This window comes from Theropithecus gelada, chromosome 18, assembly GCF_003255815.1.
Source record: "Theropithecus gelada isolate Dixy chromosome 18, Tgel_1.0, whole genome shotgun sequence".
NCBI classification, from domain to species: domain Eukaryota; kingdom Metazoa; phylum Chordata; class Mammalia; order Primates; family Cercopithecidae; genus Theropithecus; species Theropithecus gelada.
Window position 1 is genome coordinate 28804911 of NC_037686.1, and position 13850 is coordinate 28818760.

General features: G+C 39.0%; 2 protein-coding genes across 15 annotated transcripts in view; one reads left to right on the plus strand and one right to left on the minus strand.

The window, feature by feature from the left end:
• TPGS2 (tubulin polyglutamylase complex subunit 2) overlaps positions 1–4110 on the minus strand; it is a 49547-nt gene extending 45437 nt beyond the window's left edge. For all 11 annotated transcript variants that reach the window (XM_025365336.1, XM_025365338.1, XM_025365341.1 and 8 more), the window contains exon 1: positions 2903–4110. In XM_025365336.1, the coding sequence (XP_025221121.1) occupies positions 2903–2987 (85 nt within the window). In that variant the 5' untranslated portion in view covers positions 2988–4110. The remainder of the gene's footprint in view (positions 1–2902) is intronic.
• The window catches only part of KIAA1328 (KIAA1328 ortholog), a 399895-nt gene continuing 389081 nt past the window's right edge, over positions 3037–13850 (plus strand). For 3 of the 4 annotated variants that reach the window (XM_025365278.1, XM_025365279.1, XM_025365280.1), the window contains exons 1-3: positions 3037–3416; positions 8202–8237; positions 9102–9244. In XM_025365278.1, the coding sequence (XP_025221063.1) occupies positions 3113–3416; positions 8202–8237; positions 9102–9244 (483 nt within the window). In that variant the 5' untranslated portion in view covers positions 3037–3112. The remainder of the gene's footprint in view (positions 3417–8201; positions 8238–9101; positions 9245–13850) is intronic. The other variant, XM_025365281.1, reaches the window with a different exon arrangement.

Sequence of the window (13850 nt, forward strand, 5' to 3'; positions counted from 1 at the left end):
AAGTTTGTCTTGGCTACTCTGGGTCTCTTGCATTTCTATATTATATTTTAGGATTAAATCAGCTTTTCGATTTCTACAAAACAGACAGTTGAGATTTTGATGGGAGCTGTAGATCTGAGATTTGTAGATCAATTTGGGGAGTAACAGATTTTAACAATATTAACTCTTCCAATCCATAAACATGGTATGCCTTCTCATTTATTTTGGTGTTCTTTAATTTCTTTCCACAGTCTTATGTGCTTTTCAGTACATAAGTCATGAACATCTTGTGTTAATTTATTCCTATTTTATTCTTTTTTTTTTTTGAGATAGGGTCTCACTCTTGTCACTTGGGCTGGAGTGCTGTGGTGTGATCATAGTTCACTGTAGCCTCAAACTCCTGGGCTCAAGTGATCCTCCTGTCTCAGCCTCCTGAGTAGCTAGGACTAAGGCATGCACCACTACACATGGCTAATTTAAAAATATTTCATAAAGACTATGTTGCCCAGGCTGGTCTGCAACTCCTGGTTTCAAGCAATCCTCTCACTCTGGCCTCCCAGTGTTGGGATTACAGGTGTAAGCCACTGTGCCAGCTACATTTTATTCTTTTTGATACTACTGTAAATTGAATTGTTCTCTTAGTTTTATTTTTGTATTGTTCATTGCTGGTGTATAGGGTTTTTTTTGTGGATTCCTTAGGATTTTTTATATACGAGATCATGTCATTGGCAAACAGATAGTTTAATTTCTTCCTTTTCAATTGGATGTCTTTATTTCATTTTCTTGACTAATGCCCTAGCTAGAAACTCCAGTACAATGTTGAAGAGAAGTGATAAAAGTGGAATTCTTGCTGTGCAGAAAAGAGTGAACATAGCAGGCCTGAGACAATAATCCTTAGAAAGGCCTGCCAATCGGGCTGCCAAAATCCTTTTGTTGTAATGAATCATAGCCATGAGTAGGACTATCTCCTGAGTCCTGTAATCCTGGCATCAAATCATTGATTAGGGGAACCCTAATACAATTTTTGTTCCTGATTTTAAGGGGAAAGCTGCCAGTCTTTCACCATTACATATGACGTTAGATGTGGGTTTTTCATAGACGTCCTTTATCAGGTTGTCTAGGTCCTTTATCCTATCCTATTTCTAGTTTGGTTTTTTTTTTTTTTTTAATCAAGAAAGGATGTTAGATTTTGTCAAATGCTTTTTCTTTATTAAGATGATTATGCAGTTTTTGTCTTATTCCATTAGTAAGTTGCATTATATTAATTTTCTTTTTTTTTTTTAAGTTTCTTTTTCTTTTAGTGACACAGTCTTGCTATGTTGCCCAGCTGCACTCATACTGGACTCTAGTGACCCTCCCACCGCAGCCTCCCCAGTAGCTGGAACTAAAGACATGGGCTGCCATGCCCAGCTATTAATTGATTTTCATATGTTAAAACCACGCATTCCTAAATCACACTTGGTCTTGGACTTCTATTAAAAGAGACACACATTTTAAAAATCAACCGAACAAATACATAATTTCAAGTAGTGAAAGTGCTATAGGGATACAAGAAAAAGCAGGGTAAGGAAAGAGAGAGCAAGAAAGACGGTGGCTATTCAAACTATATTCAGGGAAGGTTTCTCTGAAGCAATGACATTTGATCAGAGATCTGAATGACCTGAAGAAGCGAGACATTCAGAGAAAGATAATTCCAGGTGCAAAGACTAGCAAATTGCAAAAGCCTTGAAGCAGGAACCCGCTTAGTGTGTTTAAGGTACAGCTAGAAGGCCATGTGGGCAAAAGAGTGGAAATAAAGTCAGAAAGAGATGAGAGCAGATCATACAGGTACTTGCAGGTCATGGTACAGACATTTGGATTTTATTGTAATTGTGATGGGAAGGCACTGAAGCATGGTTTTCAGCCTTCTTAAAAGACCTTTCTCCTCCGTTTTCTGGCTAACTCCCATATGTCTTTCAAAATCTAGCATCATCTCCTCTGTGACATGTTCTTTAACATCCCTGATAAGATCAGTCCCTTCCTCTGTGACATCTCAGAGTAACAGTATATTACTGACCTCTCTTCACACTCCTAGGGCCCTCATTTGTTTATTTTTTCACAGAACTGTGTCTTTTTCATATTTTACCCTCACAGTCTAACATAGTGGTGAGTACTAAAGAAACGTTTGATAGGCCAAGCGCGGTGGCTCACGCCTGTAATCCCAGCACTTTGGGAGGTCGAGGCGGGTGGATCACCTGAGGTCAGGAGTCCGAGAGCAGCCTGGCCAACATGGTGGAACCCCGTCTCTACTAAAAATACAAAAAATTAGCTGGGCGAGGCAGGAGAATTGCTTGAAACAGGGAGGCGCAGGTTGCAGTGAGCCGAGATCGCGCCATTGCACTCCAGCCTGGCCAACAAGAGCAAAACTCTCAAAAAACAAAAAACAAACAAACAAACAAATGTTCGATAAAAGAAACACTCTAAGTCATTCAGTGGTGCAAGGTGGGATTCCTTTCAGACCCGAAGTAGTTGTCGCCCTGGGAGGTCGGGCGCATCACTTTTCCCTCAGAGAAAGGGCTTGGGTCTCGGGAGAATGCCCTGGCTGAGAATGCCTCCTAGGGGGAGATCCAACCTCCCAACCGTCAGGTGCTTGCTGTGTTCCCTTTGCACGACTTTGTACGTCCTTCCAGGGTGGGACCTTGGGTGGCGTAAGTGGAGTAACCTTCAGGCTTCCCAGTTCCGCCTCCGAACACTCCTGGCAAACACTTCCAAGGCCTAATCACAAACCCAGGTCCCCCATTTTCCTCCGTAACAACGGAAGTCACAACAACGATGTCCACTCCTGTTCAGGGGCCAGCGTCGTGCCGTCCACCCCACACCTCATCCCTCCGCTCCTCCTTCCTTCTCCTCCACACCCTCTCGGCACCGTGCCCCCACCCCTCACCTAGGATGCGCGTGATGCCCAGGGTGAGCTTCTCCAGGTGCGGCTTGCTGCAGCCCAGCCCCGGGGGCGACGCCTCCTCCTCCATGGCTCGCGAACCCGATCCGCGCGCGGCGGGAGCGGGTGGAGGACCGGGCCCCGCCTCAGCGCCGAGGCCAAGTTCATGGCATGCCGGGAACTGTAGTTCTCGGCGCCTGAAAGCGCGGCGCAGTGATGATGGGGGCCCGGGGTTGGTCTGACAGCAGCAGCTCCGCGGGGCGCTGGTTCCCGCGGCCCCGCCCGGTGCCCCACACCGCACCTCCGGGACGCAGCTTCCCTTTCGCTCCGACCCTCTCGCCCCGCAAGGGCCGGCCGCGCAGGAGGGGGCGGGCCTCTGCGTGGTGCGGCCAATCGGGACCGAGCCTGCAGGCCGAGGCGTGGCGGCCCCGGCGCGACGCCCCGAGTGGCGGTTGTTTCAAGATGGCGGACGTGGCGGGCCCCTCCCGCCCCGGTGCCGCTGCGTTCTGGAGCCGGGACTGTATCCTTTGCCCGCCTGACAGGGGGCGCCGGCGCCCTCCACGGGGCGGCGAGGGGCGAGCCGTCGCGTGGCAGTCTGAGAGCGGAGGAGAAGCTCCGAACTAACCCCGGGGACTAGGACGTGCTGCTCGGCCTCAGTCTAGGTGCTGGGCTTTCCCCTTGCTTGGGTGTTAGGTGGCCGAGAGACTGGTACTGTCTCCAGGTGCGGGGACACGGCGCAGATGCTTCCCAGCCCTCACTAGCGGTGAGCTCGAGAAAGATAGCCTAGAGTCCAGGCTCAGCCTGGAGCTGGGAGGGCCCTCCGAGGTCCCTCTGCCCACCCTCTCAGAGTGCCCCCACGCTGACTGTGCGAAACGAGCTCGAGGTTAAGGGAGGAGTGGGTGTTGGCTGGACAGGGAGCCTTTTTGTTTTGATTTAGGATTGTCCTTAGTCTGCGTTGGTAGGAACAAGTCAGGACCTTGTCGGACTTCAAAGGCCCTCTAGTGATGATGTATTTTAATACTGGGGTTTTAGGAGAGGTTTGGAGCTTGGTTACTGGGATGTGGTCTGGTGGTGCTGGTTACTGCGTAAGATGGGAATCATTGTGCCTGCAAGTATTGCTGACTTACGTGTAGCGTGTGGGTCACTGGCAGTCATTGAAGTTCTTGGATCGTTGTGAGGTGGAGAAGCAGTGGAACTTTTTAGTCCAGTGGTGGTATTACCAGTTCAGCAGCAGTGATGAGATGTTTGTGTGACAGGAGTGTTTCTTTCCCTGGAGTAGGTAGACTCTTATCGCTTGAGCTTTGGTCCTGATAATTTACTTCACGTTCCTTAGAGGGGTTACTTGAGAGAGGGAGGGCAGTCAGTGTTACTGAGCGCTTGCAGAGGCAGCTCTTTTTCTGTTGGTTAGGATTGGTGATGGCTTTATTTGAGGCGTTGCTGTCACCTTTGGCAGAATCACTCTTTGGGCATTCTTCTTAGCTCCCGGTAAAACTTCCAAAACTGTGTTATCAACTCCTCTGTTGAGTTACTAGGATTAGTGTCATGTGTAGAGAGAGGGATATGTTTGTATTCTGTGCTGCTCGTGTTTAGTGTTTGCACTTACTAGACATAATTACCATTTGTCTCTGATAGGTTGGTGAAAAGGAAATGAAATCATGTACATACACTGTGGATAAGAGCATACTCGTGCAGTGTGCAAATTAAACATTTTTTCCTTTACCTATCAGAAGAGAATATGTGCACTGTGGACAACTTGGCTGAATTAGGAAGTTAGGAAATTGGGATAAGTCTTTTCTCAAGAAACGCTGCTTCTGCATTGACAGGATTTTGTGATGGAGGAGCTACTTGAAGATTATTAGCTTATAGCATCCTATGGTATTGTTCAAATACAGAATCAGTGGTTGGGGGGAACAAGCTATTGCAGTGGGACTGAATAAGTTAATTAATAGATATAGGGACTGAACTTATGCTCTTGGTCTTCGCACCCAGTACTTTCACTTACTCATGTAGTTATATCACTCCCTGTTTTATGTAGAAGTCATATATACTCCCTTATGTCCTGTATTCTGACTCCCAACATTTAATGTAAAATATTTGCCTTCTCATTGATAGTGAGGAATTGAAATTGTACAGGGGAAAAATGGTGGTGATTATATCCTATAAGATCTAATTCAGATGTATGAAAGGAATTGCAAGGTTACTAGTGTCACCTTTTCCCCCAGCCTATTCCACATAATGACCAGTTAACATCGAGCCTCAGATATTTTCATTTTAAATCTCCATAGAGAATGTCACTGTAAGCAATGTCAAATGTAAATTTGTTACTGAGTATTTGCTGAAAAGCATAATGATAGTTATTAATCATTTGATTTAGCTACATGTCTTTGGATCTTGATCCCTTTGTCATATTGATTATTTCCCAGACCACCCTAGAGCCTTTATAGTAGAATTTTCAATAGAAAAAGACCAAAAAGTATGTACCTATAATCTGGTATTCTTTTCACACTACTGAAAAAAGATTTTCAATACTTCACGTAAATAATTAGAGAAATGTGATGGCGAGATTTCTTAGTCCTTGATGTTTCCATCATGAGAGGACAGATCATCTGTGACTGAATGCCCCCCGCTTTTTTTTAAACTGTTGTTCTTGTGAGTTATGCATCTCCTGCACAGTATGATTCAGCAGTGCTGTTTTGCACAAGGTATGTTTTAGTACCTCATGTGTAAACAATGAGTGTGTGGGGTTGTCATTTTATGGGTTAAATCTTCCAGCAAAATATGCTCCTTCAGTTTAAGTTGGCTTTGACCTTCGTTACAGTTCCTAGTAATGTCAGAATGAGTTAATGTTTCAGCAGTACCTAAATTTGACTGCTTAAATGCACTCAAGTGTATTACCATTAACAATATCAGGGACTTGATATTAAAAAATATGAACTGCAAGTTACTTGGTCAGAACATAACAATATAATCTCTACTGTTGAGTTTTCAAATGAAAACAAAGACTTTATGTTGTGGTAAAAATAATATATTAGCCCAGAAAGTCTCTGTGGTTGAAAGTAATTACATATACATGTATTGCTGGTAAAACTCAGCAGATTAGAGTAGAATGGGCAGTACTGAGCTTATTTCCTTCAAATCCTGGAGGTCTGGGATAGAGGTACATCTTCCTCTCTACCACTTCTACCTGGGTTTCTAATTACAGTTAGCCCTCTGTATCTGCTGATTCATTCAAATGTGGATGGAAAATATTTTTTTAAAAAAAAGAAATAACACAACAACAACAAAAAAACCCAAATTAAACTATACAATTTAACTATTTGTATAGCATGTACATTGTTTTAGGTATTATAAATAATCTAGAAATGACCCACTAGTAGGCCCACTCTACATTTGGTATATAATGTGTCTGTTTGACTTCCCCATAAAATATACATTTGTTGGGAAATTCTACATTTGAAGGAGGTAAATATTTGAGTTCTTAATATAATGAGATGAAAATACATTACAAATTATTAGAAAGGATAGAGGCAATTTCAGATATCCTTATTTAAAAAAATTGAAGTCGTCTATTTAGAGTTTTATATATTCGAAAAGAAGTTTGGCATGGATGTAGCTGAAAGTAAAAGATTTTGTTGGCTGGTTGCAGTGGCTCACACCTGTAATGCCAACGCTTTGGGAGGCCAAGGCAGGTGGATCACGAGGTCAGGAGTTCAAGACCAGTCTGGCCAACGTGATGAAACTCCCATCTCTACTAAAACTACAAAAAAATTAGCTGGGCGTGGTGGCGGATGCCTGTAATTCCAGCTGCTTGGGAGGCTGAGGCAGAGAATTGCTTGAACCTGGGAGGTGGAGGTTGCAGTGAGCTGATATCGCACCGCTGCACTCCAGCCTGAGCAACACAGCGAGACTCCGTCTCAAAAAAAAAAAAAAAGTTTTGTTTGCATATTTTGAATCAGAGAAAAATAACATTGAAGGTTGTTGGACAATGCCTCATAAAATTAAATAAATACTAATTTTATTCTTTCATAGATGGAGCCAGACATTCTTTTGTGTTTGAGGGTACAACACTGAACAAAATAAAACATAAATCATCACCTTCTTGGTGCTTACATTTTAGTGAAATGAGATCAGGTCATGGATAAGGAAAATATATGTTCAATGATTATTGGTGCTGTGGAGAAAAAATAAAGCAGGAAAGAGACAGTAGGGGAGGTAGGTAGGTTGTGGGAAGAGAGAGTTTTGCAATTTCAGGTACCTATATGGTTAGGAAGTGAAAGCTTCAATCAGAAGGTGACATGACATGACATGTGACATTAAGTCCTAAAGTGAGCCATGAAGATATTTGGGGAAAGAGCTTCCTGGGTAGAATAAATCATACATGCAGAAGCTATAAGGTAGGAGCTTGCATAGCTCGTTAACAATTGTAAGAAAGCCAGGAATGAGTGAGAGGAATAGTAGTAGGGAGTGAGATCAGAGATGTAACAAGTTATAGGGATCAGATCTTGAGCATGGTAGGCTGTTGTTAATACTTTGGCTTTTAATCTAAATTAGAAATGACATAAGTATTAAAATGATCATTCTAACCACTGTGGGAAAAAATAGGCTATTAAGAGAACATGCCCAGAAGTGACAGAGAATAGTTAGGAGCTTATTGCAATAATTCTGGGAGAGGAAAAGTTGAGTTGGATCAAGGTGACAGTTGAAAATGGTGTGTTATAATCATAGCCTGTCTAAATTTCTCCTTTCCAAACTCACACTAGTTCTTTCTGTCTTAAATTTCTTCTACTTTTTAAATAGTAGGGCTTCTTGGGATAGTTTATGAATGCACCGTAGAAGATTAAATAATGTCTTTGTGTTTGCATGATTGACTTGCCCTCAGCATTTTTTCTTCAAAGCTAAAAACCATCTTGAAATTATTTACTCTTCAGAATTGTCAGTTCCCCAATATGACCAAACTGGAGCACTTAACTTTTTGTTTACAAAAGGAAAGGGAAAGGAAAGGAACCTAATAGTAGAGTATATATTGCAGGGTAACCCACTTGAGAGTGGATAAAAGTTTCATGGAACAAGACCTTCCAAGATTTTTATAAGACGTGTAGTTGTAAATATATAAAGGTGAACTTTTAGAGAATATTAATTTTGTTACATTTAATTCAATTACTTTGCTTTCTAACTTTGTTTTTAAAAGTTAGTTATAAATTCCCAGGTCAAAAGAAACTATGAATTATAAGAGTTATACAGAACAGAAATGGCATTTGGATGCTGGATAATATTATTGTATTTTCCTTCATGTTCTCCTGCATAGTTTCTGATGAAGAGCAATCAGTAGTGTACGTTCCAGGTATGATTTTCTATGTTAAAATTTGGGAAACTTACTTTGGTCCTTAAATGTTAGAAGAAAATAAAGCTGTTAGAACAGTGTTGCAGGTATAACTAACTGGATGCAGAGCAGTACATCAAAACCTAAAATTTGTTTTTTGAATATTTAGCATAACCCTATTAAGGTTTGAAATACTGGCTTATCTTTGGGATTGGCTGGCCCAATCAGCTTTTAACGAACTTGTAGAACATTTCATGTGGTAAGGGGTAAAAGATTCTTTTCTTATTTTTTCTTTTGCAAATGATAGCCAAATTTAATATTTCAAAGAAAAGTATGACCGCTGCTTGATACAGGGTATATGTAAGAGACACTTTGAGTATAATGGTTGTAACTAGATGGTAGTAAAGCAACTATTGAAGGCACCCTCATTATATAGGGTGAAAAATATAGATTTCCCCTAAGTTAACGTATATTTAGCATATTGTAATTTCTTGGTTTTAATGTGACTTATGAACATTAACAGTACCCTTTGCAAATATTTCAGTTAAGCTGGACATGGTTGCTTGATCCTGTAGTTCCAGCTACTCCAAAGGCTGAGGTGGGAGGATTGCTTGAGCCCAGGAATTCGAGTCCAGCCTGGATACCCTGTCTCTTTAAAAAAATAAAAATAAAAACAAATTTCAATTCAATCTTTAGTGTATTTCTTTAAAACATATTCTTTTTATGATTCATATATTAAGAGCTTTAAAATTAAGTTTATAAAGTATAAAGAGAGTTTCTTCCATCAGGTCCCTTAAAGTAGAGGATTACAAGGAAGCAGGTGATGGGGGATGGTTTAAGATAATAAGATATAATTTTGAAATCTTGTTTAATGGAAATCCTTAGGCATTTCTACTGAAGGAAATGTCAGATCAAGACACAAGCTGACAAGTCCAAAAGCTGATGTTAAACTTAAGACTTCCAGGGCGACTGATGCTTCAATCTCTATGGAGTCCTTAAAAGGCACAGGAGATTCAGTAGATGAACAGGTTAGTATTTTTTTAGTCTTTTTTTTCCTTGTTCTTCAGTCTTTATGAGTGCTGACCAAAAAGGGTAGAAGAACCTTTGGAAGTATACTAGGTGATAAACAAACATTCTTAAAAGATACAGGGGATTCCAGGATCCTTTGGTGATGCCAGGTTTGAGCCTGAATTATCTAGATTACTCAAGGATTTTGCTCCAAAACATATGACTTGCTTTAAGCGTTAGCCATGATGATGTATTATCTTGATATGTCTCAAAAGAACTACCTTCTGATCTGTGTGGCATTAGTAAATCGAACTGACAAGAATTGCTTTTTTAATTAGGCATCTTTTTATTCTTGTGAATTTATTTGATGGATGAACCCTTTTACATAAGAAAGATACATTATTAAAGAAAATTAGCCCTTATTATTTCCCTCAGTTGGAAAACAGTATCATAAAGATTATTACTTTTGAATCTTTATGATATCTTTATCTTTCTTACTATTGCTATGCCACATTATTGATTTGTCCCTTGTAAAGATGAGTGACAAATCAATGACTGGGCATATTAATAGTATCGGTGCATTCCTTTGGCACATGTCCTATCTGACCAGTTTATTTTACTTTAATTTTTGTTATGTTTACCGTCTGCAACTAGAGTTATTCAGTACCACTTCACACTCACTAGGATGTCTACACAAAACTTGTATATGAATGTTCTGGAATCTATAACCTGTGGACCAAATCCTTCTCCTGCCTGTTTTATAAATAACTGTTTTTTTGGAATACAACTGTGCTCATTGTTTTACATAATTGTCTATGGCTGCTTTTGTGTTATAATGGCAGAGTTGCTACAGAGACTGCATGCCAACAAGCTAAAAACATTTGCTATCAGACCTTTTATAGAAAACCTTTTTTAGTCTGTGAATTATGTTCTCAAAGATATTTCCAGTGTGTCTTTTATTACTACAGGATTTTACTGTGATTGAATCAAAAGGCCTACTTTATGTTACTTGTACCAGTGTACTCACTTCACACTGGGGTGTGAATAGTTGAATTTGCAAGTTTTTATCAAAAAAAGTTAAAAATGTTTTTTCACATAATGATTGATTTGTTTTACATTGAACAATAGCCTTCTTTTAGATTAAGTTCATATTTTTGTCCTATTGGCTATAACTTTGAATTATTTCAGTGGCTTCTTTAGAGATTATAGTATACATCTTTAATTTATCATAGCCTATTATCAAGTGATACTTTCCCACATCACCTATAGTTTAAGGACCTTTCAACATTGTACTTTATTTCTCCGCTCCTGACTTTTTTGATATTGTTGTCATACATTTTACTTGTATGCAGAGACCCCAAAATATGTATTACTTTTGCTTTAAATAGTTAACTGGCCTTTTTTTTTCAAATTGAGATGTAATTTGCATATAAAATTCACCCTTTTAAGTGTACAATTTATTATTTTGATTTTGTGTGTGTTTATATTCACAGAGTTGTGGCTCCATCACCACAGTCTATTTTCAAAACATTTTTATCACTCTAGGAAGAACCACCATACCAATTAGCAGGCACTCCTCATTACCTAGTCATTTCAGCCCCTAGCAAACACTAATCTGCTTTCAGTCTCTATAGATTTGCTTGTTATTGATGTTGCATATAAAAGGAAATCACATAATATGTTGCCTTTTGTGACTGGCTTCTTTGATTTAGTGTAATGATTTCAAGGTTCATCTATGCTGTATCATTACTTGACTCCTTTTTATGTCTGAATATACATTTTGTTTATCAATTTATCAGTCAATGGACATGTTCAACTTTTTAGCTATTATGAATAATTCTGCCATGAACATGCATATACAAGTTTTTGTGTAGACATATATTTTCAGTTCTCTTTTGTATATACCTATAAGTGAATTGCTGTGTCGTGTAATTTTATGTTTAACCTTTTGACAAAATTCCAAACTATTTTTTAAAGTGGTTACACCATATTACATTTGACTAGCACTGTATGAGGATTCAGATTTCTTCACATTCTTGCCAACATTTATGTCCGTGTTTTTTGAGGATGACCATCTTAGTGGGTGTGAAGTGGTATTTCAGTGTGATTTTGATTTGCATTTCCCTAGTGACTAAATGATGATCATGTTTTTATGTGCTTCTTGGCCATATGTATATCTTCTTCAGACAAATATCTAGTCATATCCTTTTTTAACTGGGTTACTTGTCTTTGCTCTGTTAAATTATGAGTTCTTTCTAAATTCCATCTACAAGTCCCTTATCAGATACATTATGTGCTAATATTTTTTCTCCTTCTATGCATTGCCTTTTCACTTTTTTATTGGTGTTCTTTGAAGCACAGAAGTTTAAGATTTTGATGAAGTTCAGTTTATCTAGTGTTTTGTCTCCTTTGTTTCGGTGTCATATCTGAGAAATTGTTGCCTAATCCAAGGTCACAAATATTTGTGCCTACATTTTTTTCTAAGAGTTTTAAACGTTTAACTCCTGTATTAAGTTCTCATTCCATTTTGAGTTAATTTTTATATATGGTGTGAGGTGGTAGCTTAACTTTATTCCTTTGCATGTAGCTATCCAGTTGTCCCAGCATTTGTTAAAAAAAAACTGTCCTTTCCCCTTTGCATTTCTCAGCACCCTTGTCAAATATCTGTTGACCATAAGTGCAAGGGTTTATTTCTGGACTCTCCGTATTCTGTTCCATTGATTTATATTTTTATTTTTGGAATTAGGAAGTATAAGTCCTCCAACTTCTTCTTTTTCAAGATCGTTTTGGCTATTTTGGGTCCCTCTGTTTCCATAGGCATTACAGAGTCAGCAAATGTTTTATACTTTTTGATGTTATTAGAAACACAATTGTTTCTGAATTTCACTGTTGGATTGTTTATTGCTAGTATATATAAATTCAGTTGATTTGTGAATTGATCTTGTATCCTGCAACTTTATCAAACTATTTCTAATCCAATAGTTCTTTTGTGAATTCCTTACCATTTTCTCTAGGTAAGATGAAGTTGTCTGTGAATAGAGATAGTTTACATATTCTTATTGGATGCCTTTATTCCATTTTGGATGCATTTTATTTTCATTGCCTTTTAAAGAAATTTTACAAATGCACCAGAAGTCTTTTAAATCTACTCATGTAGTTACAATTAGAAATCTCGTGATTTCATTCTTTTGCATGTATCCAGATTTCCTAAAAGACTTCCTTTAACATTGGTTCAGGTATACTAGGAAAGAATTTTTTTAGCTCATGTATGCCTAAAAAGTCTTTATTTCTCTTTTCTTTTCAAAAGATATTTTTACTGGTTATAAAATTCTGAGTTGATAGTTTTATTCATTTAGTGCTTTAAAGATGTTGTTGCACTGTTGCCTGGCTTGTATTGTTTTTGAGAAGTTGGCTGTCATTTTTATTCCTATTTATTTTTGTGTGTGTATGTGTTTAAATTTGGCTGCTTTTAAGATTTTCTTCTTATCACTGGTTTTGAGCAATTTGGTTATAGTATACACTGGAGTAATTTTTTTTTTTTTTTTTTTTTTTTTTTTTTTTTTGAGACAGAGTGTTGCTCTGTTGCCCAGGCTAGAGTGCAGTGGCACGATCTTGGTTCACGGCAACCTCCGCTTCCCAGGTTCAAGCGATTCTCCTACCTCAGCCTCCTGAGTAGCTGGGATTATAGGCGCGCACTACCACACCCGGCGAATTTTTGTATTTTTAGTAGAGATGGGATTTCACCATGTTGGTCAGGCTGGTCTTGAACTCCTGACCTCGTTATCCGCCCGCCTCGGCCTCCCAAAGTGCTGGGATTACAGGCATGAGCCATCATGCCCAACCTAACTTGGAGTAATTTTTTAAGTATCTGTTTTGTTTGAGGTTTGTTGAGCTTTTTGGAACTATGGGTTTATAGTTTTCATCAAATTGGGAAGTGTTTCAGCCATTGTTTCTCCAGATATTTTTGTGCTTCCCTCTCTTTCTAGTGACCTTAGTTACAAAATACTAGGCCTTTTGAGGTTACCATCTCAGCTCTCTGATCCTCTGTTCACTTTTTTTTCATTAATTTTTTTTTTTATCCTTGGATAGTTTGTATTGCTGTTGCTGTGTCTTCAAATTCATTAACCTTCTGCAATGTCTAACCTGCTGCTAATCTCATCCAGTGTAGTTTTCATATGAAACAATGTAGTTTTATCTCTAGAAGTTCAGTTTTAGTCTCTTATTTTTATTTACATCTTCCATGTCGCACTTGACATGCTTTCTTCTAGGTTCTTAAACATATGGAACACAGTTATAATAATTGTTTCAATATTCTTGACTATGAGTTCTATCATCCAAGTCATTTGTGGGTAGGTTTCAATTGAGCAAGTTTTCTCCTCATTATAGGCTGTATTTTTCTGCTTCTTTGCCTGCTTGCTTGGTTTTAATTAGATGTCACAAGACAGTGTGCATTTTGCCTTTTTCGGTTCTGAGACAGTGATAAGTTATTTGGAAGTAATTTGATTCTTTCCAAGCTTGGTTTTGAGCTTTTAAAGGTGGTGCCAGAGCAGCTTTTAGTATAGGGGTAATTTTGCCCATTGTAGGGCATACCCTTTTGAATACTCTTCCTGATGCCCCTTAAATTAC